This window comes from Lampetra fluviatilis, chromosome 31 (genome assembly GCF_964198595.1).
Source record: "Lampetra fluviatilis chromosome 31, kcLamFluv1.1, whole genome shotgun sequence".
Lineage (NCBI taxonomy): Eukaryota > Metazoa > Chordata > Hyperoartia > Petromyzontiformes > Petromyzontidae > Lampetra > Lampetra fluviatilis.
Window position 1 is genome coordinate 5,510,179 of NC_136305.1, and position 24,715 is coordinate 5,534,893.

Here is a 24,715-nt window from a genome sequence, read left to right on the forward strand (position 1 = left end):
TTATGCAAGTCCAAGTCGAGTCGCAAGTCATCAAATTCATGACTCGAGTCTGACTCGAGTCCAAGTCACATGACTCGAGTCCACATCTCATAGGTGGGACAAAGTCATTGTTATGCAAGTCCAAGTCGAGTCGCAAGTCATCAAATTCATGACTCGAGTCTGACTCGAGTCCAAGTCACATGACTCGAGTCCACATCTCATAGGTGGGACAAAGTCATTGTTATGCAAGTCCAAGTCGAGTCGCAAGTCATCAAATTCATGACTCGAGTCTGACTCGAGTCCAAGTCACATGACTCGAGTCCACATCTCATAGGTGGGACAAAGTCATTGTTATGCAAGTCCAAGTCGAGTCGCAAGTCATCAAATTCATGACTCGAGTCTGACTCGAGTCCAAGTCACATGACTCGAGTCCACATCTCATAGGTGGGACAAAGTCATTGTTATGCAAGTCCAAGTCGAGTCGCAAGTCATCAAATTCATGACTCGAGTCTGACTCGAGTCCAAGTCACATGACTCGAGTCCACATCTCATAGGTGGGACAAAGTCATTGTTATGCAAGTCCAAGTCGAGTCGCAAGTCATCAAATTCATGACTCGAGTCTGACTCGAGTCCAAGTCACATGACTCGAGTCCACACCTCTGCTGGTTACTGCTGGTTGGTGACGGTGGTAGCATTGAGGTGGGACAATATCATTTTTTTCCTGATGACGAACGAACGCCTGTGTTGCGATCGAAACGTCGTAGTTTTATTTTCTTCGAACCTATCTACGTGACTTTACCGAAAGACCCAAAGTATACTATCAGAGCATGTTTTTTTTTATTTGCATGCTTGCCACAAGTACAGTATATGTGGTTAATGCAGACATGATTCCTTACAAAAGGTTTCTGTTTGGTGTTTTAACATCTTAACACAACTGCTTTATTGCCAGAAAGGGTAACACCAATTCTTGTCGGTGGGACAATGTTGCTTGCACTGCCCTCTGCTGCCAAACGGCGTTGTTCCCGCAAACCTTTATGGCATCCTGTGTGTGTGGTGGCTGTGGGGTTTGATTCCCGATCACGGCCACCAACACCGGTGACGATTATCTGAACCGGTCCTGGGCCTCCCCTAGGTCGACTCAGACTCAAAGGAGTACCTGGTGCGGTGCGTAAAACATCGCCACTCGGGGAGACAAAGGCGACCGGGCATGGTGTTGGCCACCCACAGGTGCTCGCTAACAGCACTTGCCCAACAGTCTGTTCAGGCTATACGGGGGATCTTTGTATTTATATTTTGGTGGCTGCCCAGACACTCAGTACATGATCATACCTGCTGAGCTTCCAAACATTGGAGCATTCCGATTCAATGAAAATAATACATTTGTTTGGTGATGCTGCATTGTCACTGGTGCACAAGCATAATTAACAAACAACTATTTTGTGGCCCCATAAGAACATCTCAATATCGGCGACGATTCAGGCAACAGCCCTTCATGGCACATCATCCACCATCTCTTATGGCTTCTCGATTTTGTCCAGCCTCAATTATATACACTACACTGTGAGCACAAGCGTGGCGCAGTCGTAAGCGCATTGGCATTATAAATCCGGCCCAATGTATGTGCGTCCGTATGTTGGAACTTTTTTCGCACCGTACGTAGCCAACCGTGCTAACCGGCTGAACGTTCGTGCCCAGTCACGGCCAACTTGTCAAGTGCGCGCGAGCCATCAGAACCGGTAATTTCACTAAACCTGGATTTGCACGGCGAAATACCATCAACGTTCCGCACAACGGCGTGGGGTCAGACCTGCATCAAGGCCAGCGGATCCGACAATCGCTTGATCAATGGATAGAAGAAGAAAAATTGGCTGAAAGTGCACATGGATTTGTTTTGTTATCCAACGTGGGCAGGAGAGGGCAGTGGCACTGACACACTCCCGCTCCAAAATATCCCCGCATTGCATTGGGCAAGCGTCATTGACTCTTGTATCTGCACGTGCCAAGCATCTCGACTGATGACCACGTGCCAAAAGTACGCGGTGTTCCTCGTCGATTTAATTCAGTAAATAGCAGCGGAATGAGTCATTGGAAAAGCAACAATTTCCATAGTTTTATTTTTGCTATAACAAAGTCTTTAGTACAGATATATATACGTTCCAGGAGCATGGGTTCTTATCTTCATGCCCCATGTCATACTTAGCAGGCTCCTGGCAATGTCAAGATTGCGGGTTTACACCCAGCATGCAGATGTTTTCAATTCTTTGCAAAAAAAGAAAAGTTATATGTACAATAAATTAACTCAACAACAATTCAAAGGTTCAACTTACGTGAGAATTAATGTTTGCCAAGTTTACAAGTCTCTCCCACATTTGGCTGCAACCTTGAAGCTCGGCCAAGTTAAACTCCGTTTGCATTTCCGTAAGGTAAAAGTGCGGCCCTGCAATTGCTATCTCCTGCCCGCACTACACACGCGACTAACTGCGGCGTTACCCATTCGTACTGCTGGGTAGAAAGAGGCGGAAAGGATTTCAGAAACCTGCACCACTATTTCAACTGCTGCGCCTGGAGATCGAACGGAACCGGTGACCTCTGGTGGCAAGTCCAGTTCGTAAGGTAAAGGTGCAGCCCTGCAATCCTTTGCTCCTGCTGGTACAAGGACCTCCGCTATTAAGAGCTCTAGACAGCTCCTCAAGATTATTTTGCCCTTCTCATCTAGGCTAGCCAGACATCTTGGAAGGGTAACACCACGACACGTCGTTACCCATCCATTCTGCTGGGTGGAAAGAGGCTTCATAAACCTGCACCACTGCCGCACGCGGAAATCGAATCGAACCGGTGACCACGTCTGGATGGCAAGTCCAGTGTGCTGACCGTTGCAACACCACTGGTGTGGCAGCATCCCTTGCATTTTGAAAAGTAACCACAATTGCTATTCACGAACTTCGTGCGTGGTGGTTTGTGTGACGTTGAGCGGACGTGACGGCGATCGGATGAATTGTCACGATTCAAGAGTTGCGATTTAACTCGAGAATCAAGTTTGGCTTTCTCTGCAAGTACGTATGTTGAACTTGTTTCGCACCGTACGTAGCCAACCGCGCTAATCGGAGGTGCGGGGAGCATCTCACTTCGACCGCGACTCGTCCTCAATGCCTGCCTCACGCGATCCGCCCGTCTCGTTTCATTACGGCCACGTCTCTTTTGGAACACAAGCTGCGTCTCTTTTTGTACTCTCTAACTCCCTGCTTGTGTCGTTTGTGCCGTCTCATTTTGAAGGTCTCGCTTGTGCTCCGTTTAATTTCTATCCTCCGATTGACCCCGTGTGGTGTGCACAGTGCGTCTCCTAGCTGCTATCTTGTTTGCGCCGCGTCTCTTTTCTGTTGTCCGTGCCTTTCGCGTGAACTCGTTTGTGCCGTCTTGCTTACTCTCTCGTTCCTCTATTCCGCCAGTTGATCATCAACAGGCGATTGTAACAAGGCCGTAGCCATGGAGTCAACATTGGGGGGACCAAATCTTCCAGGGGGTCTGGGGGTCTCCCCCCAGAAAAAAAATCTAAATTTGGAAACGAATTTCCTGCCATTTCCTGCCTAAAATATTTTAAAAATTCCCTAACACATAGGATGGACTTTTCATTTATATTTTACAATTTCTAGTAGTGTATTGTATTTATTACATTGCTCTGTTTTTTCTTTTTAACCTTTTCTTGTTTCATTGTATGTAATGGCAGAGATTAGGGATTAATAAAGTACAATCATAGCCACAATCATATAAACAGAAATCTATTTTATAGCAATATATTGGGGGGGTCATTTTGAGCATATTTGAATATTATAATTGCGGCCTTGGATCGTAATATCTGTCGTCTGTATTGTACTCTCATACGTGTTACATTTCGAGTGCTTGCACACGTGAACATAGTTTGCCAATATCCTACAACAATCAATTCTCGCACAAGTGTGCTTCAACGCATGTATCAAAAGAATCGATTTTAATCTACGAATCAGTCGCATCGTTACATTCCAACAATTTTCCATTTGCTCCGCCAAACAGAACCCTCCTGCGGCTTTAAATGCTCTGTAATAATAACACGCGACTCGCACCCATGACCTTCATTCTGACAGACTTTCGGCAAGTTACTGCGGAAGTTCTCCCGGTTGTGCTGTCCAGCACTCCGATTCGGTTTCTGGTTGTGCCGCGCCCTGTTCGACACGATGTCCGACATTTCTATCCGCGTGCGGGAAGCTTCTTCAGGAAACTCCAAACCACCAGCCTTCATCCCCTCTCATGATCTGTTCTGCCCAAGCGCACTTACACTCCACGTGCTTGAAGAAGCTCCCAACTCCTGGAGCTAAACGTTGGACGTCGTGCAGAACAAAATGCGGCGCGACACGAAGACACATCGCAGGGCTTATGACCTTCAAAAAAGGTTCCAGGAACCAAACACATTCGCCGCTAACTGAACTTTCGCTGGCCGCTAAAACATAACTGGACGTATGCTACTCAAAACAACCTAAACAAGCGGATGTCTAAGCCTACCAAATCAGTCGTAAAAACTCCCAACGGGTAAATCAAGATAAAACGACAAAATATGGCTATACTACTTGCGATTCACATTCACACACCCATCAAACAATAATCATTACTTTCCTTCCGATTAAATCCTTGCAGCGGCTTATGGCTAGCCATCGAACATAGACGGTCACTATATCGCGTGCTCTCAGATGCGTTTCCGTGGCTGTCTGAAACGCTCTTCCTTCCGATATTAGGAGCTATGCACTTTAAATCCAGATTGAAAACGGATTTCTTTAGATCTGCTTTTTGCGTTTAGTTTGTTGTCCTTCCCCTGCACCTCCAAGTAGCATGGTTGGCTATATACAGTGCGAAAGAATTTCAACATAATTACATGACATCATGATTACAGTTGTGTACTTTGCCTCAAAACAAAAAAGCATTTTTCCTTGCAAAATCATTATTGCCGGACAATATAGTTGTCAAATAACAAAAGTATAATAACTGAAGGTGTGAAATAAATAATGGGTTCCCATTCAATTAGTCCAATACCCACTCAATCTAGATTGAAAACTCATTTCTACAGAACCGCTTTTTGTGTTTAGTTTGTCGTCCCTCCCTCCGCACCTCCGATTCGCGCGGTTGGCTACGTACGGTGCGAAAGAAGTTCAACATACGTACACACACACACACATGTACATACATAAATGGCACGCGGTTTTGGAAGCCAAGCGCACCCCGGTTGGTGACGGCAGGGATTGGCACGACGCCGCCGGTCACTTGGCGGCGCTGACGTGCGACGAGACCCAGGCAAGCCCCCACTTGAGGTCGGTGAGCATGAACTTGAGGGCCTTGGTCCACTGCTCCTCCGAGTTGAACTGGATCTTGATCGAGTAGGACCCCCCCGTGCCGCCCGTGTCCTCGATGCGTCCCTTCTCCACGTCCATCCTGCGCGCGACAAAGCCGTCGTCGACGCCCGTCATCGTCGGCAGCCGCCCTCTAAACGACGAAACTACTAAACTATTATTTATTGCACCAGGTGAGGCCCACCGAGCTATGTGGCTCTTTTTACTCAGACACAACCTGGCCACGAATGATATCCCAACGAAGTGGCTTATCACGTGGAAATGTATCACAGCAGAATACTCGAAATGCATGTTGAGTCTAAATGTGGGACCCGGAGAAAAATCCACAAAATGACAGGGAGACAGACATGCAAACTCCAAATATACAGGCGTCAAGGTCACAGTTAGCAGGAACAATGAGGCCGGGGGGTCGAGACTCAACACGTAGTGGCTGCTAAAGAAAGCGACGAACCCAAGCGTACGTTCATTGCGGAGATGGCGCGACAAAATGAGGTTGTCTTGATGGCGTGACCAAATCAGCTCGCGTGGGCGGGATCTAGATGAGTCACTGCAGGGAAGGCCACGGGAGACGTGACAACGGCTTGGGGAAGCATTCATCCAGCAGTGGAAAAATCATGGCCGATGGTGACGATGACAAGCACAGTAATAACGGTTTCCGCTTGTGGGTGCGTGTGTGTGCGTGTGTGCCTTTGTGGAGTGATGTGGTACAGGAGGACGTGGAGCTGAGTGGACTTGCCGATGACTGGTACGAGCGGTGTTAAGATCGGCCTCTGTGGAGGAGGGTCGTGAAGGACGCTACTGGGCAGTTGGAGGCAGTCGCCCTCCAACAACAATGAAGGGCGGAGGAGCGACGCTCACAACAACGAGCGGAGTGCCGGGTGGCTAAAGCACAGCAAGTTGGCACAGTAGGGGGCACAGGTGGTGCATCAGCCACTCATCTCGGTCATCTCAGTCAGTCGACCCATGGCACCTGGGTCTGTCCCGTGACCTCCTGCCGGCCTTCAACACTTCACGTGGCCTCAAAGCGCACCTGGCCTGGCACAGGCGCATGGTGATGCCACTGCCACTTAGTGGCGAATGGTGGCTGTTGTTGATGTTGTGTGCATGTGTGTATGTGTGTGCGTGAATGAAGTGTGCAGTTACTTGTAGGGCAAACAGAAGCCAGTGTCCCCCTTCTCCACCTCCTCCTTGAACTGCTGCAGGCAGTCCAGGAATGCCACCATCGCCTGGTCAAACTTACTGTCCCAGAAGAACCGGAAGCCGCCAGAGCCATACAGAGGCAGTTCCTGTGTTGACAAAGATAAAAAAAAATTGCCCCGTGTAAGCCTACACAGGCTGTTGGGGCAAGTGCTGTTTGTGACAAACTATGAAGGCCGACACGGTGCACGAGGAGTGGGGGGGACTGGTGTGGCCAGCGTCATGCTCACCCACCTTTGTTTCCCCAATGCTCACGTTTACACTTCACACCAAGTACTCATTTAAAGCAGAATCGACCGAGGGGGAGGCCCAGGAGTGGTTTAGAAAATCGTCACTGATGTTGGTCGTGAGTATGAATTCAACTCGGGTTCGCTGGGTTCGTAGCAGTGCGCTAACCACTGCACTACCGCTCCACAAAACCAACCAAAACCAAACAGAGGCAGTTCCTACATTGACATCCATAGCGCACACAAACGCAGAATATTTACGTGCCTAATTTTTCCGTATTGCTTTTTCAAAAGGAGCTGTGACATTCTACACATTTTGAAAATGATTTATTTCCAATTAAGGTTGAAAGTGTTCGAGCGACAGCTCCCTTTGTTTCTGTAACAGTGGGGGTGGTGTGCGACAACTCTCATAAACCTCAAATAACATGTAGGCTTTCGCGACCAATATCATCCATAATGCAGCTTTTTTTATTGGGTTAGATCGCATGAATATAAATGTGTCGTTAAACCCACCACCAACCGACACAGACAATTACAAACCTTACTAATTGGCTGTGTCGGGTGTGGAAGGTTTAACGACACATTTATATTTACGCGATCTAATCCAAATAAAAACTGTAATAAAGATCGAATATTAACGCAATGTTAGTGTAAAGTTGTGTTGCTATGAGGAACTTATCCGAGAGAAAAACTGGGTGAATTGATCAAAAGGTTTGCCCATAACTCGGTGATAAAAAAAGAATCAGAGCTATAAGTAATCACACTGACGGCCAAAACAATGACGTCATTACGTACGACACCATCTTGTAACCTCGCAAGTTAAGCGCTGTGTGACATCTCAATGCACGGCTGAGAACAGAACGTTACTGTTGCTATTTAAACTCTTCCGAGGCATGTTGGAAAGCATTGCAGAATCCGTACACATGTGCCATTTGTCTTCCTAGCTAAGCGTACCGACCGGAAACATCCGTGTAATGTTAGTTGCTTGTTTATGAACCGATCGAAACTCACCTTTGATTTGTCAGTGAGCGATTCCAAGAAGGAGTGGTTCCCATATGGTACCAGACGGTATCTGTAAAAAGAAATATATATCAAATAATAAATGTATCTAACACAGGAACACATGCTTTTTTGTCATGGATTTCATTGTCCCAATTCTGGAAGACATCAGCTTTAATATTAGGGTGGTTCAACATATTTATTTTCAGAACAAAAATAGTTACAACCCTAAGGGAGGAGTAATCATTCTTAAGGGAGGTGTAACTACCCTTGTGATCGTTGCAACTTTACAACCCATCACGCTGAGAATGCACACACGCCGTCAGTAAGACGTGAACATAATTTATTAATTAATTCCCGAAAATTATTATTTTATTTAACCATCATGCCTAAAAGCCATTTACCAAAGCACCATTTCAATGGGAAACCGTTATCTATTTCACACCTCCAATGATTGTACTTTTCACATTTAATAACAACGATTTTGCGAGGAAAAGTTCAACTTTTTTGTTCAAGACAAAACATGCAACTGTCATGACAATTTCGATTTAAAGCTTTCGTGACTGCAGGGATTCATCTTCTTGGTTCTTTCGGTAAAGTCACGTAGAAAAAAAAAAAAAGATGTTTTAATTTTATTATTTTATTATTTCCCTTCTACGTGACTTTACCGAAAGAACCAAGAAGATGTCATGACAATATCATGTATGTTGAACTTCTTTCGCACCATACTTATCCAACCGGGCTAATCAGAGGCACGGGGGAAGGACAACAAACTAAACACAAAAAGCTCAAAAATAAATGAGTATTCGATCTAGATTTAAAGGTACATAGCTCCAGTGGCTTCCTAATATCGGAGGGAAGAGCGTTCCAGACGGCCGCAGAAGCGTATTGGGAAGCGCACGATGCGGCGACCGTCTTTGTTCGATGGCCAGCCATCGCAACAACGTTCCGCCAAAACGGATGACGTGATGACCTTGGACCCCCCCCCCCCCCATGTCGCATGATATACCGTGTGCGAGGCATTCCTGTGGCACAAGGGGGGGGGGGGTGGTTGGACCCCCCAGCATGCTGCTCACCGCTGGAAGTGCAGCCCCATCTTGTTGGCGAGAGCGTGGAGCAGCAGCACGGTCTGACCCCACGCGGCGTTGATCTCGCTCCACTCCACGGGGACGCTGGGCAGGCGGCCCAGGCGGAAGTTGTTGATCGTGCCAAAATGGCCGCTGTGCCTACAAAAGATAAGCACCGCCACCCACACGGTGTATGTAAACTAAACTCAACCATTTTTTACGTTTTATTTTAACCGGGTTTAACAAGTAGGCTTTCGTGACCAATATTATTCACAATAACGGTTTTTTTGGGTTAGATTGCATCATACTCAAAATATAAATGTCGCCGGTTTACTTTCCAACACACCGGTGTGCTGAAGTAGTAACTAATTCTCACGTTTTGTTAACATGACAAACCTTACGAATTGGTGGTAGATTTAGGACGCATTTACCAAGTAAGGCCCACTGAGCTATGTAGCTCTTTTTCAGAAGTGACCTTGCCACAAATGATAGCTCAACAAAGTGGATTATCATGTGGAAATTGATAGCAGCCAAATACTCTAAACGCATATTTCTAAATGAGGAAAAAACGTACACGTGCGCCATCGGAACAGAACCGAAAGAAAAACAAAAGTAACTTTATCGGTATTGAGGCTCCCACAAGGCCATGCGGGAGAGGGCGTGTGGACTGTTTGGTGCCAGCTACCATCGAGTGCGATCTTGTCGCTATGATTCTCTGCAGCGAGTACAATGTCTTTAAAAATAATGGCGCAACGGATAGTCTAAACAAAATTAACTCTGAAGCACATGTGCGTTACGATATTCAGCGGTGAACGAGACCTCCAACCCTGCAACTTGCAGAAATCCCGGAACGGGAAAGGGTCGGAATGCGTCCTGATGCAAAGATAATATTGCACTCGACAGGAGCAGGCGCGAGGGTGAAGACGCGCACGTTGCCTGGGACTACAGGAGGGTTTACCGCACCATATGTGGAAGGTAGCATTGAAGACGTTGGTTTTCTTGAGTTTGTCGAGCTGCATCTGTGCATGGCGCAGCTGGTTGTCGACGGAGCGCTGGTCGTCCTCGCACTCCAGCAATTGACGCTTCAGCTCGCTGTACTCGTGCTGGTACCTTCAGAACCAAGACAAAGATCCCGCCCCATACCGTATAGCCTTAACAGACTGTTGGGGCAAGTGCTGTTAGCGAGCAGCACCTATAAAAGGCCGGAACGGTACAGGAAGGGGTGGGTGACCGGCATAACGCCTGGCTGCATTTGACTCCCCCACATACTCATTTGAGGTTGAGTCTCATTTGAGGCCGAGTCTCAGCCTAAATGAGGCCAAGAAACGGTTCAGATAATCGTCACTGGCCTGGCCACAAATGATAGCCTCAATGAAGTGGCTTATCACGTGGAAATCCACAGCAGCCAAATACTCTAGACGCACGTGGATTCTAAACGTGGAGGGAAAAACCGGAGGACCCGGAGAAAAAAACTACGCGACCACGGGGAGAACATGCAAACCCCAAACATACAACAGGCATTCAGGGTCAGGATCTCACCTACAACCTCCTGCATACCAGATCAGGTAATTAACATCTCACTCAAAGCATTGAGCTGGCACAGCTAAGATCCTGAATTTGAATTTCAGTGACCAATATAAAATGAGTACCACGTTTGGAAGCCAACCGCACTGTCTCATGTGTAGACTTACATTCCCTTTGAACGTGGAATTCACGACCTCCTGGATACCCTGCAAGGTAGTTAAAAATCTCGCCACCACGGTCGCCTCACAGTAAGCGCGACCGACAAAGACATAGATCCCCCGGATAGCCTTAACAGACTTTTTGGGGCAAGTGCTGTTAGCGAGCACCTATGAAGGCTGGCCCGGTGGCACACGAGTGGGTGGCACAACGCCCGACCGCCTTTGTCTCCCTAGTGGTGATGTTAACACACTGCACTAAGTACTCATTTGAGGCTGAGTCGACCTAGGGGAGGCCCAGGACCGGTTCAGATAATCGTCACTGGTGTTGGCCGTGAGCGGGAATCGAACTCGGATACGCCGGGTTGGTAGCGCAGCGCGCTAACCGCGACACGACCGCTCCCCACAGTACGCGCGACCGACCCACACACTCGCACTCAACGTACTTCTCCTCCTGGTGGCCAAGCTGCGCGGCCTCTGTCTTGAGGTGAGCCATCTGCTGGGCCAGCTGCCTCCGCTCGCCCTCCACCTCCTCCAGCTGAGCGATGAGCCCGGCCTCCTCAGTGCGGAGAAACGCGAGCTCCGACTGCAGGCTCTGCTCGTCACCGCCGTGCGCCATCTCGGAGCAGCCCACCTCGCCGGCGGTGTAATCCAGGCGCTTGAGGAAATCCCTGGTGAGGAGGAAAAAAAAAAAGAACAAATCGAATCCCTGGTAGGATGGACAAAAGAAAAAGGTAAAAGTGTATTGAAAATGGACAGAACCCGGAAAGAGAGGAAGATCTAACAGAGAACGGGTTGACGCCGACATCGTAAGAAATTGTTGCCAGAAAGATGTGGCCACTACTTGAGCATGTGACAGAGGAAAGTGGAAACAATACATGGACTGTCTGCCCATGGATTGTAATGATGACGATGATGATCTTTATTTTGCGTGCTAATATCACCCTTGATAAAGTGGGCGTCGGTGTGCATTACGGCGGATTGGGAACAGTTGCAGGAAAGAAATATAGAAACCCGTCAGGACCTCAGCGGCTGACACCGACCAAGCAAAGTAAATTTCAACCGCGTGCAACAAATCGCACACGCAAGTTAAGTTGTAAATAAAAAAAATTATGAAAGGTAAAGAGATGGTTTGTATGTAAAAATTCTAGATTTGAAGCTTTCGTGACTGCAAGGATTCATACTCTTAGGTTTTTTCGGTAAAGTCACGTAGGTAAAAAAAAAAATTGTATTTCTATTATTTATATTTTATTTATTTCCCTACGTGACTTTACCCAAAAAACCTAAGAGTATAGTTTGTATGTAAAGTTTTTGATTTTATGGGAAGGCAAGTCAGAATCAGAATATTAATTTATACTGGAGAAATCCGATGAGCTATGAAGCTCGTTTTCACAGATATCCAGTAGCACGTTGATTGAGAGACATCAGCGTGTTTCGGATGTCCGGTGGCAGGCAGGCAGGTGGGGTGTTCCAGATTTTTGGGGCTGCACTCCAGAAGGCTTCGTCCCCCCAAGGGTAGTGCGATTTATCCTGCGCCGAATGACAAGGTGCCAATGTTGCCTTCCAGGACCCCCCCTGTCTGGCTCACGCTGCTGCGTGGATGTTCGTGGTTGTGCCGTGGGGAGTGGTGGTGTAGCGGTTCGCGCACTGCGCTACAAACCTGGCGACCCCGGTTCGTCCTCCCGCTCACGGCCAACACCAGCGACGATTATTTTAACCGGTCGTGGGCCTCCCCTAAGTCGACTCAGACGAGTACCTGGTGCGGTGTGTAAACATCGCCACTGGGGAGACAACAGCGGCCGGACGTGGTGTTGGCCACCCACCCCCTTGTGTGCTGTGCCGGCCTTCAAAGCTGCTCGCTAACAGCACTTGCCCCAACAGCCTGTTAAGGCTATACGGGGGATCTTTATCTTTTCTGTACAGGGTTTGCGATTTGTTGTTTGGCACCACGTTCCAACGTTTCGCTCCACGTGCTCGGAGCCTCTTCGGGAAATATAATTCAGTTCCCGAATTTGATTTGAAGTGGATCCGGGATGCCATAGAATTTAAGGATTAAATAAATGCACGATGCCCGATGTTTCGCGTGATGTCTTGAAGTTTCGATAAACCTTCGCTACACATGCTAGGACCTTCTTGTAAAAAAAAAATCGTGCAATTAAATTTTGTAAAGCATTATTCATACAACTGCATCTCACACCGCTGTACAGGAATTACACACTTACATCAGAGGGGCTCACCCCCAATGTAGACACTCGTGAACAACAAGGTTAACCACGTGCAGAAATCAACACGTGACAAAGCTGTCAATGTAATGCCACCAGGTCAAACTCCCAGCTGCGCACACAAGCCAAGATATCTCTTTCAGCAGGGCGGTCACATGTCAGACAGCTACAATCGACGTCGAGCTGTTGAACGCTTTTTCTTCCGATATTAGGAAGCCACTGGAGCTAAACGCTTTTAAATAATCTAAATTGAAAAACGTATTTCTTTTAAACTGCTTTATATGTTTAAGCATGTTGTCCTCCGCACCTCCGATTAGCACTGTTGGCTTCGTACAGTGCAAAAGAAGTTCAACAAACATACATCCATGTCCGACGTTTCGCTCTACGTGCCGGATGCTTCGCCAGAAACCGAAATTGAGTTCCGGAAAATGCACTTTTTGAAAGTCAATTCCTGAAGAAATCTTCGACCGTGCACAACAACAACAGCAACAACGCCATCGACGTCGACTGCCATCTCCACCTGTAGTCCTGACACTCGTCCTCCGTGACCTTGAGCTGCTGGTCCATCTGGTCAAGGAGGTTGTCCGTGCACTCCTCGCACAACGGGTGGTCAACCTCCGTCTGGCCGGACATGATGTCGAACAGGTCGCTCATCACCTACACACGCACGCAAGACGGGGGGGGTGGGGGGAGGCGGGGCACAGATCGCAATTGTCACGCAACCTTAAACCGTGGTCCACACCTGCGCAACCAGCTGTCCAACTCTTCTGCATGCGGCTGAGTTGCAATTAGTTGCAAGCAGTTGAAGAACCAGTCACAGTTCAGCAATTTGTTGTGACGTCATCTATCTCGTGCCTATATGGGAACCATGATTCGTACCAAAATTCCCGAATGCGCCATTTCATTTCCTTGTTGCGCAACTACTCGCTCGGATGTGGATAAAGTAGCTGCAGATGATTACAGTGCTCGAGTTCAGGCAGGTGCGGACTGGCTTCTCGGGCAGCGATCTGCGCGGAGGATTTTGGTCCAGCGGCGGCATTTATAGGCCACTTGCTTTAACGCCTCAGCAATGCGAAGCACTTTACATCACGTCTCATCTGAAACATTGTAATCTCCTGCTGCGGTCTATCCAAGGCAGGGGTCGGCAAACCTGTGGCTCCGGAGCCACATGCGGCTGTTTAAAAATCGCTTGGCGAGACGTTATTCACGTGCATTGATTGCGGCTCTTGAAATATTTTTTTTTTTTACCAAATTGGAAAGAAATGGCTCTTCTTGTTATTTTGGTTGCTGACCCTTGAACCAAGGGGACCCCCTCACCCCCCCCAGTGACAGCTGTTTTTGCCATGTGGTTCTTTCCTTATCAATGTGCGACGAGCACAGCATTGCTCACTCCAGACGGCGAGTGACTTGCGCGGCCATTACCTTGATCCTGCGACTCAGGTGTTCCGTTACGCCCCCGTCAGACGCCTCCCCTATCAGCGTGAAGCTGTTGGCACTCTCCATGGACATCATCCTGCCGGATACACACACAAAACGCCTTTACAGGGGCACGGTGCCACGATTACAACAGCCAACAACAACAACTGGCATTCGCCACTAAGTGGCGGTGATGGCGCTTGTGCCAGGCCATGTGCACGTTAAGGCCACGTGAAGTGTCGAACGCCCGCCGGCAGGAGGTCACGGGGCAGACCCAGGTTCCATGGGTCGACTGACTGAGATGATTACAACAGCCCGCACTGGCCCACGCGCAGCTCTCAGATATATATTTTTTATTGAACAATCATGCGATGAAAAACTTCCGCAGATTATCACGTGTGAAATTGCCAGAGGCCCTCGTGTGGATAAGTGATCACTTGAAAAGCGCTCAGACATTGTTCTGTAACGTCACCTTCCGTGGAACGAAATACGTGATTAGGCAGCACTCTGTTAAAGAATTCTAAAAATGCTTTATAACCTTTGTCTCATCATACAATGACCATTTTCAGCCCCTTGGTCAAACCACTGATGGATGAAGGCCTCTGTGTGAGGGCCGTGAGGCGGGTTATTTGGCGATGCTGCACCACGCCGGTGGGCGGCGAGTTGGTGGAGACGGGCATCAACACGGATGTTCAATTAATTTTGCTGCACTGCCCTCTGCTGCCCGCAACAGAGCTCCGCAGCAGCCTATACCTCACACCGCTCAGCGTTACCTGCTGTACCCACACCACTCAGCGTTACCTGCTGTACCCACGCCACTCAGCGTTACCTGCTGTACGTACGCTGTTCAGCGTTACTTGCTGTACCCACACCACTCAGCGTAACCTGCTGTACCCACGCCACTCAGTGTTACCTGTACACACGCCACTCAGCGTTACCTGCTGTACGTACGCCACTCAGTGTTACCTGCTGTATGTACGCTGTTCAGTGTTACCTGCTGTACCCACGCCACTCAGCGCTTCCTGTACGCACGCCACTCAGTGTTATCCGTACGCACGCCGCTCAGTATTACCAGCTTTAAAATAACTGAACAAAAAACAATCAATGACCTGGCTGGCGGTATGGTCTTGTGCACCACGCCATCGCATCGCCTCTCGTCCAGGCATCCGTGTGTTGTGTAGGGGCCCTGCTGTCAAACATGTGACATCAGCACATAGCCCAGCAGTGTCTCGTCGATGCGACCACTCATTGTTATTGTTGCTATTCACCATCGTCTCAGATCCATCAAACAAAAGCTACAAATTATATTTGGACAATTTTAGCCATCGAACAAAGACGGTCACACGGCATCGCGCGCTTCTGGATGCGCTTTTGAAACGCTCTTCCTTCCAATATTAAGAAGCTACTAGAGCTATGCTCCTTTATATTATCTAGTTTGATAACTAATTTCTTTATAACTGGTTTTTGTGTTTAGTTTCTTGTCTTTCCCGATTAGCACAATTGCCATACGTACGGTGCAAAAGAAATTCAAAATACATACATACAACCAAGACGCCCTTGCAAACAAGATGTTCCATCTCAAAGAATATAGCAGCAAAATATATTCTAATAAATAATCATAATAATGCACAAATAGTTAGGAGATTACACGATAGAGGTCATGGAGAACAAGTTCACTCGACTGGAGATTTCTATCAGAGGGACCCAATTGGAAAACAGCAGAGGATGTGTACCTAAGGCAGCTCATTGACAGGGGACTCAGCCAACAGTTAGGTTATAAAGATGCAGACGAGAGGTGATTACAATGCTTATGAAAAATTGAACTTGACCATGAAAACCAGCAAACAAATGTGTCCACTGCATTAAATCAGTATGTCACCTGTTATGATGGACAGTTCAGGAACATGTACATTGAGAAAGGAAATGGGAGAAGCACATACCTGTCAACCCATACGGTTTATCCATATTCTTGTACAGGGAAATTGAGTTTTCAGGTCCATACGGCGTACAGCCGTTTCAATACGGGCAAAACAATGTCTATTTGTTTGTGTTTCTCCCTTGTGATGGGACGTTGTAGGATGAACGCTGAGATTTATAAGGGCACGGGGTGACCAATAAGGTCTGAATTGGTCTGTATTAAGGTAGGGCACTGATAAGGAGTTGACAGCTATGGAAAGAAGCTGAAAAGTGCACAATAAAGCATGGGGAGGTACATGCTTGGAATAACACTGACACACAGAGAGAAGAACACGTCAATTATAAAACACATGATAGTTAGTTATATCATATTGACCGGACGATAAGTGGACTTATAAGTACACTCAAGAGATGTTTGTTACGTTATGGGCACATTATAAATATGTACGTATGATGAACTTCTTTCGCGCCGTACGTAGCCAACCATGCTAATCGGAAGTGCGGGGGGGGAAGGACAACACACTGAACACAAAAAGCAGTTTTTGTTTGTTGCTGTTGTTGATCTATCTTTCAATAATAATTCTCAGTTAACGTATGTTGCACATTCGTACACACCTCATTGGTCACGTCTATGTCCACACTTGGGTCTTCTCTCGTCACCGGTGTAACCGTCACAAGAGGGGCTGCAAAAAAACACACAAAACGTCAATTAAACACTACACCTAAATATTCTATTAAAACTGAACGATGTTTTATTTTACAGTGTGGAGCATGCCTAGTGGCAATGATAACACTATGTAACACAATTTTTGTTCCTCGGTAGAAAGTGTTATTTCGTAATTGCTTATGCCTAAAAAGTATAAAGAAAATGGCTATTATGCCCCACAAACTTTGCTTTTGTGACCAGGACAGTGAAATTTCGAAATTTATCTATTTTCAATGAGAAAACGGGCGAATGTGTCTTTTCGTTCACATAAAGTCAGCAAACAACATATGAAAAAAAAAAGTAACATGCCTTTATACTAAAGTAATACAAAAATGACGACAAAAGATGTTTAAGGGAGTAGTTTTTCGAGACTTACGATTATACTGTAAATCACTTTCATGAATCAGCCCCCAAATGTCGTCTCCCATCATGTTCTCCTTATACTGTCCTTGGTAGAGGTGTTCAAAGTCCAGTATATCCTGGTGGAAACGCTGGCCTTGCTCCTCCGAGTACGCTCCCATGTTCTCCTTGAATTTATCAAGATGAGGATCAAGGATATGGACTTTGAGGGACATCCTACAGCCCATTGTGCCGTAGTTCTTTACCAAAGTCTGAATCAGCTCCACATAGTTTTCGACCTTGTGATTGCCCAGGAAGCCAAGAACCACTTCGACAAAGCTGTTCCAAGCCGCTTTCTCCTTACTAGTGAGCTTCTTGGCAAATTCATTGCACTCCAGGATCTTCTTTATCTGTGGTCCGACGTAGACACCGACTTTGACCTTTGCCTCAGCTTAGGGATGAAGTCTTGAAGGTACTTGAAGGCTGCCGACTCCTTATCTACAGCTCTGACAAATTGTTCCATAAGGCCCAATTTGATGTGCAGTGGTGGCATTAGCACCTTCCGGAGGTCCACCAGTGGCTTCCACTTGACGTTATTCCTCCCCACAGAGAACTCGGTCTGCTGTAGCCAGTACCGCCTGTGGTAGTGCGCCTTGGTGTCCCTGCTGTCCCAAAAACAAAGATAGCTGGGAAACTTGGTAAAATCGCCTTGGAAATCCATCAGGAATGCCACCATTGTGAAGTCTCCGATGACCTCCCAGCCGAACTTATCATACTTCAAGGCGTCCAGCAAGGTATTGATGCTGTTGTAATCCTCTTTGAGGTGCACCGAGTGAGCCAGGGGAAGAGACGGGAACTTGTTACCATTAAGGAGCAGCACGGCTTTGAGGCTCCTGGACGAGCTGACAATGAAGAGGCGCCACTCATTATGGTTATACGGCGATTCCGATTTCCTCGAACAGACTGGTCACATTGTGGCAGAAGCAGAGCCCATCTTGACGAGTGAAGAAGCTGCAAAAAGGTTGGTGGCGCTTCCTCTGATCTGCGACTTGCACACTTTATCCAACAAGTTCCACTGCTTGAGCCTCGACGTCAAAAGCTCGGCATTGGACTTGGTAAGACCAAGATACTTGATCAAGTCGTTGAGGTCTTTTTGGTTGAGGTAGTATGGGTTTCTCTCGTCAGCTCCACCTCTGAAATTGTCATCTGGATCTACAACGTCTTCCTCGCTCTCGACTTGCTGCTCTCTTCTAAAGACGGCTGCTCTCTCCTCGGAGGAGTGGGTACGAGGAGCTCATGGCAGTGGGGCCCCGAGGCAATGGATGAAGGAAGGTTCGGATACGTGATAGCAGGTGCATTATTGCTAGTCTGACGTTTGGAAGGGTCCACCATGCAGAAGTAGCAGTTGCTTGAGTGGTCAGTGAAAATATGCCTTGTAGGCCTCACACATCTTAGCAGATGCTTCCACTGAGTACTTTTTCGCTCTTGTCTTGATAAATTGGCCGCAGACATAGCAAACTGCGTCTGCCGGATGCTTGCAGCCTCTTGATGCCATCTCAGAAAAATGTAGATATGTATCCACTTAGGCAGCTGGAACTAAACCGAACTGGTGGGCTTAAGGCCCTTGTATTTATACTACTATTTATATTAATGGAAAGTTCTAGAATGTTCTAGAAGTTACTCCAAGTTTACTCAGCACTGAATCTATCTATAATGTTCTGATAAACAGGTAAATTTCTAAGTATCACTGTCCTGGTCACAAAAGCAAAGTTTGTGGGGAATAATAGCCATTTTCTGTACTTTTGAGGCATAAGCAATTAGGACATAACACTTACTACCCAGGACCAAAAAAAAATGTTACAGTGTAATTTAAGATATTACACAACTTCATTGAGAATATGTCCACGACGGATGTATTTTACGTCTTAACTGTAGTTCCCTAAACACTGGAATACCAGGTACTAGAAAAATTTACCTGAAATCTGACCCTCTGGGAGTCAATAAAATCGAATTGGAACATGCAGTAGACATTACGTTCGTAGAACGTGAGGCTATCACGAAGGCGCCGTTTCACAGACAATTAAGAGTCTGCCAGTGAGAAGTGATCTTGTTATGTGGTTTAACCCAATTAAATAATTTACAGGAAATGTTTAAAAATGTGGCAAATGGACCGTGACACCAGTGCACATGGCCTAACTCTTTTAAATAACTTCATAGAACCTTTAACGCACACCTATGTGAAGCAGACGGCATGTATTTTATGCTCACCACATTCTGCAGATTACAAGATCCGCCGGAAAGTCAAATGCAGCCCAAACATGTCCCCAGTTTCAATTACGTTATACAAATAAGGTCTCTCACACACACACAAAGTACCGGATTGCAAGATACCACCAACATTTGCTTTGAAATGCAGGGGTAAAAAGTGTAATTTACAATCTTAAGATTGTGGTAATACATCCACAGTATGAACCAGGGTGGCCGCTGGGCTCGAACAGAGTACATCTGTAACAAGTGGCAAATGGGTTACCACTCAGTCATGCCACCGCCCACATGGAGTGGCCTCCCGTTGCCTAGAAACAAAGATCCCCTGTAGGCTGTTATTGAGCACCGATGAAGGCCAACACGGGCACACAAGAGGGTGGCGAGGGTAGCATCATCTCCCCAGTGTTGAAGTTTCCACACTGCACGAGATGCTCATTTAAGTCCAAGTTGGCCTAGGGGAGGGCCCAGGACCAATTCTCAAATCAGATCACCAATATAAACCATAGCCAGGAATTGAACCTGAATCATCAACCCGAGTCATCAGGTTCGTAACACGGCGTGCCAAGGCTGAGTCGGCCTTGGGCAGGCCCACCACCGGTTCGTGCATTCATCTACTTATCCATGATAGTTTTTTTGGGTTAGATCGCATAAGTATAAATGTGTCGTTAAACCTGCCACCACCCAACACAGCAAATTTGTAAGATTTGTCACGTAAACAGAACATGCCAATTCGTTACTAGTGAAGTACCGTTGATGACTCTTGGACACCGTTGGTGAGGCACACGTATTTATTCCGTACAAGTAGTCACAACTGTGGACATACAATACTAGAGGGGGTATCGGCCCCCTCACCCGGCTAGCTGGGAATACACTGCTAGCTATCTCTGACCTACCTCCTAGTCCTCCACTAACGGGCTAGGGGAGGCTGTCTGGCCCGACACTGGTAAGTCGGGCTACGGTACCCGGAGACCCAGAGCACTAGCTCTGGTTCTCGGGACCACGCCGCTGGCTCGGTCCTGCGCGGCCCTGACAAGGGCGGCGTCCCAGGGGAGTCCAGGGCTCTAGCTAGACGATCTTCGGTCTTCACTCGTTTAGCTTTAACATTCTGCCCCGAGCCCTCTGACACATCCCCCTTTATACTCCACCCCCGCTGAGGGGTGGGGCCCCGGGCTGCCTGGTGCGGACGTCGTTGAGAGCACCCCCCCCCCCCGTGCACTCACATAGCCCCGCCCACTGTGTTTGTTTCCCATAAGCTGCCATGCATAACGGCTCTCTCTCTAACACCCCTACACTAGCACAGCACACCAGTGTGTTGGAGAGCAAATCTACATTTACAATCTGAGTACGACGTTTCGCCAGTAATTACAACTAGCGTCATTAGGCGGACAGGCAGATTTGATCTACTGACGTTGGCCATTGTATGTATGTATGTTGAACTTCTCCCGCAACGTACGCATCCAACCGTGCTAATCGGAGTTGCAGGGGCAAAGACAGCAATCAAAACACAAAAAACAGTTCTAAAGAAATGAGTTTTAAATCTAAGTTTAGCGGGTATTGGACTTGAGTCACCACTTACACTAGTGCTCCCCACGTGTTACTACACACACACAGAGCGCAGCTGTGGGAATTCGACGTCGAGAAACAGGAGGCTTGCCTGTGAGCTCGCCGGTCGTGTGATTGTCGAGCGTGTCGAACGAAGTGTCCAGCTTGAGCGGCTGGTTGCAGCGCTGGCACACGAAGCTCACGTGCGTGGTACTCCCCGCGTGTGAAACCGACGTCTCCATGGCTTCTCCTCCTTTCACTCCGCGGCGATCTGCGTGCTTCAAGAAGGTGAAACCATCTCAGCGATGCGGTCACGTCAAAGATTGCAATGAATAATCAATGACAGATGGCACAATTGTTTTTATAATCGTCAGCCACTGTCTATTCGACTCCCCACGCCGTCACCACCCCGCATGGTCCACTGTGGCTACCGTCCATCTAGCTCGCTCCTGCGCATGAACTGATCTCATCGCTCCATCTCCATGGTGGCCGGCCCTCTGACGAATTATCTACTTTGGATGCCGTTCCATCACAATTCTTGTCCATGCGCCATCAACCCGTCTAGCGATGTGTCCGAGCCAAAGCCAACTTAACTGTATACATTTTCTTTCCGACTGTATTATACAGTAAACACATTGAATGTGCGGATGGCCAGTGTACAACAGCTCGGTCACATCCTTACAACTGCAGACAACGAAAGACTGCTCCACGCATTTGTTTTATCCTGCATTGACCCTGAGCAAGCTCCTAAACAGGCCGCAGTACGTTCAAAATGCGGCCGCCAGGGTGCTAACTGGTACAAACTTTAAGAATCACATCACACCTATGCTCCTGTCCCTTCACTGATTTTAATATTTTCTTGCTGATATTCAAGGCCTTAAATGGGCTTGCTCCTCACAACATTTATGACTTCATTCAGCCATATATTTTCCATCAAGATCATGAGGATCCTCAGATTGTGCTTTGCTCACCGTCACCACGGTCTAGGCTTCACAATTGGAGTGATGGTGCCTTTGCAATTGCTGCACCTCAACTCTGAAACTCCTTGCCCCGTCGAGGTCGGAACTTCGAGGCACTACAAATCTCGACTAAAAACATATCCGCTTAAAATGTCTCTCTCTTTAGTTATTTTCAAACGTCATTCTGACTTCTTCTTTCCTTGGTTGCTGTTAAACTATTTTCTGCATCTCCATGCATAGCGGCCTGAGAACGATTGTTTAAGGGTGCTTTATAAATGTCAATTATTATTATTAACGCTAGAAAAGTCTTGTGGCCTGTGGCATGGAGATCCTTAATTGTTTTGGAGTTAAAATTCAGGAGGGTCCCGGCTACGTTGCGACGTTTCGCCAATTCCACGAATGAGAGTCTGGCTCCGTGCGGGTGGTTCTTCGGAACCCGGAGAGACAAACCCAAGTCAGTTTAACACGTAAGACTTTCACGACCAATATCATCCATAATACAGGTTTTTTTTGGGGGTTATATCGCGTAAAAATGTGTCGTTAAACCCGTCACCACCCGACACAGCCAATTAGCAAGGTTTGTCATGTAAACAGAACACGCCAATGCGAGCAAAGCCACAACATTTACAATCTGAGTGCTCAGATTGTAACGAATTGGCGTGACAAACCTTACCAACATTGGCTGTGTCGGGTGGTGGCGGGTTTACCAACACATTCATATACTTAAGCGATCAAACCCAAAAGCCCCAAGTCGTGCACGCTGTGTAGGAAGGGGGTTAATTCTAAATTTTAAGTTTTCGTGACTGCAAGGATTCATACTCTTTGGTGTAGGACACACTTAAGCGGTGTGCTTTCGCTAAGTTGTCCCCACCTGAAGCAGGATGCTTGTGTTGCGCACGAAACTTCGTTATTAAATTTTTTTACCTACGTGACTTTACCGAAAACACCAGAGTATGAAGGGGGTTCATAGTGGCACTGACAACCTCCAGGTCACACCTCGCAGCGCCTCCACCACAAACCCTGTGGCAAACCACGTGGTTGGTTGGTGTTGGTGGTAGTCACCCATCTAAGTGCTTGCCAGGCTGAGAGCTACCCTTGCTTGGCTTCTGAGATTCAAACTCTTTATAGTGGTAATAGCAAGAGGTTTCAATATGGTTTTATTTTATTTTAACAGGTAAGGCCAACTGAGCTATGATAGCCCCTTTTCAGAACCTGTTTCATGTCCGTTACAAGACAGTTTGACTGTAGACAAAACGCAAAAGTCTATGTAAGTCTATATATATAAAGTATATCAGGAATACTAGGAATGTCAATACAATACGTACTGTCCTGCATTTTTAACATAAGCTTGATTGTATTACATCGAGTCTTGAGGCTTTCCTGGAAAAATAAATTACATAATTATTGACATACGGTACCGTACTACTGCCAACAAGTGCGATTTACGCATGAATCCGTAGCACGTAGCCTCGGCCCATCATCACTCCGGGTCGATAAAAGAATTCCACTTTGCGGTGGCGATCAGCAGTCAGCATTTTAAACTTTCGGGTTACAACGTGGGCCCACAGCCAAGTAAAGTACGGTTCTGGCGAGACCCCAGTTCGAGTCCCAAACCCGGCTGCTAACAACAACAATCCCACTTCACTACAACTCGCCATTGACCAGGGCGGTGAAGTATGGTCAAACGACGCTCGCACGACCCACGACGACACAGCGTTGGTTTTTAAGGGCCTTTCATCCAGCAGCGAATTGAACAACATTGTATAGACACCGATGTCTATACCGCATCGTCGACTCTACACACCTTGTGTGTGTGTGTGACACCATCGCCTCGTGTTGTGACATACAGTGGTGAAGTATGGCCCAAACGGGCGGAGTGAGTCAACAACAAAACGACCACCACCCAACATCGATTACGACTGTGACACACTCTACGTTGTGTCTAGCAGACACACAACAATGATAAACTAGCGAGAGAACAACAACAGCAACATCAACAACACAGCAGACTTATTGCTTACTCCGTGTGAGGGCCGCTTCAGCACAACATCCCACACCACCACCAGCGCTCGGCTTCTCTAAGACTCTAAAGACATCTTCATCACCACCACCACCATCATCATCATCGCAGCAGCAGCAGCAGTAGAAGCTCGGATCTTCGGTGTTCGCTCCAACCCGAACAAATGTTACAACAATCGCAGTGGTGGTGATGATGATGGTGATGATACACGAAGTGGGAACGTTGGCTGGCGATTTAGGTTTTTTTTTTAACGAAGTATTCCACCCCTCCCCTCTTCAGCCCTAAGTAGATTCGGCGGAAATCACATGCTTAACAGTTTTTTTGAGGTTTTTTTTAGATTAGAGCTTCCAGTAGGGAGGAGATGTGAAGAGAGGAAGAGGCTGGATTTAGTGTGGCGTGCGTGGTGACGTCCCAGCGTGCGTGGTGACGTCTCAGCGTGCGTGCTGACGTCATGGCGTGCGTGCTGACGTCTCGGCGTGCGTGCTGACGTCATGGCGTGCGTGTTGACGTCTCGGCGTGCGTGCTGACGTCTCGGCGTGCGTGCTGACGTCATGGCGTACGCGCTGACGTCTCAGCGTGCGTGTGACGCCTCCGCGTGCGTGCTGACGAACGTCGTCGCGTACGTGTGACGTCTTCGCGTGGCGTGGTGACATGTATAGGTATTCTTAGGTTTTTTCGGTAAAGTCACGTAGGTAAAAAACATTAAAAAGTAAAATAAAATAACATTTATAGGTTCGGGGTGACCTCGCCGCGTACACGTAATGACGTCGCCGCGTTTACGTAATGACGTTGACCCGTCTACGTAATGA

General features: G+C 47.4%; 1 protein-coding gene across 2 annotated transcripts; it reads right to left on the minus strand.

Annotated features, from left to right (window-relative positions):
• Window positions 1-1,074: 1,074 nt before the first annotated feature.
• BECN1 (beclin 1) lies at window positions 1,075-24,294 on the minus strand. Of its 2 annotated transcripts, none has more exons than XM_078870944.1 (12): window positions 23,908-24,294; window positions 21,040-21,205; window positions 16,691-16,758; window positions 15,268-15,344; window positions 14,165-14,255; window positions 13,263-13,399; window positions 10,967-11,191; window positions 9,805-9,951; window positions 8,851-9,000; window positions 7,787-7,847; window positions 6,495-6,637; window positions 1,075-5,433 (listed from the first exon to the last, which is right to left on the minus strand). In XM_078870944.1, the coding sequence occupies exons 2-12, from the start codon at window positions 21,167-21,169 to the stop codon at window positions 5,262-5,264; spliced, it is 1,401 nt and encodes a 466-aa protein (XP_078727070.1). In that variant the 5' UTR covers window positions 21,170-21,205; window positions 23,908-24,294; the 3' UTR covers window positions 1,075-5,261. The 2 variants fall into 2 exon arrangements, with proteins under 2 accessions (XP_078727070.1, XP_078727069.1); XM_078870943.1 differs by having other exon boundaries at window positions 15,268-15,347.
• Between the last annotated feature and the right edge of the window lie 421 nt (window positions 24,295-24,715).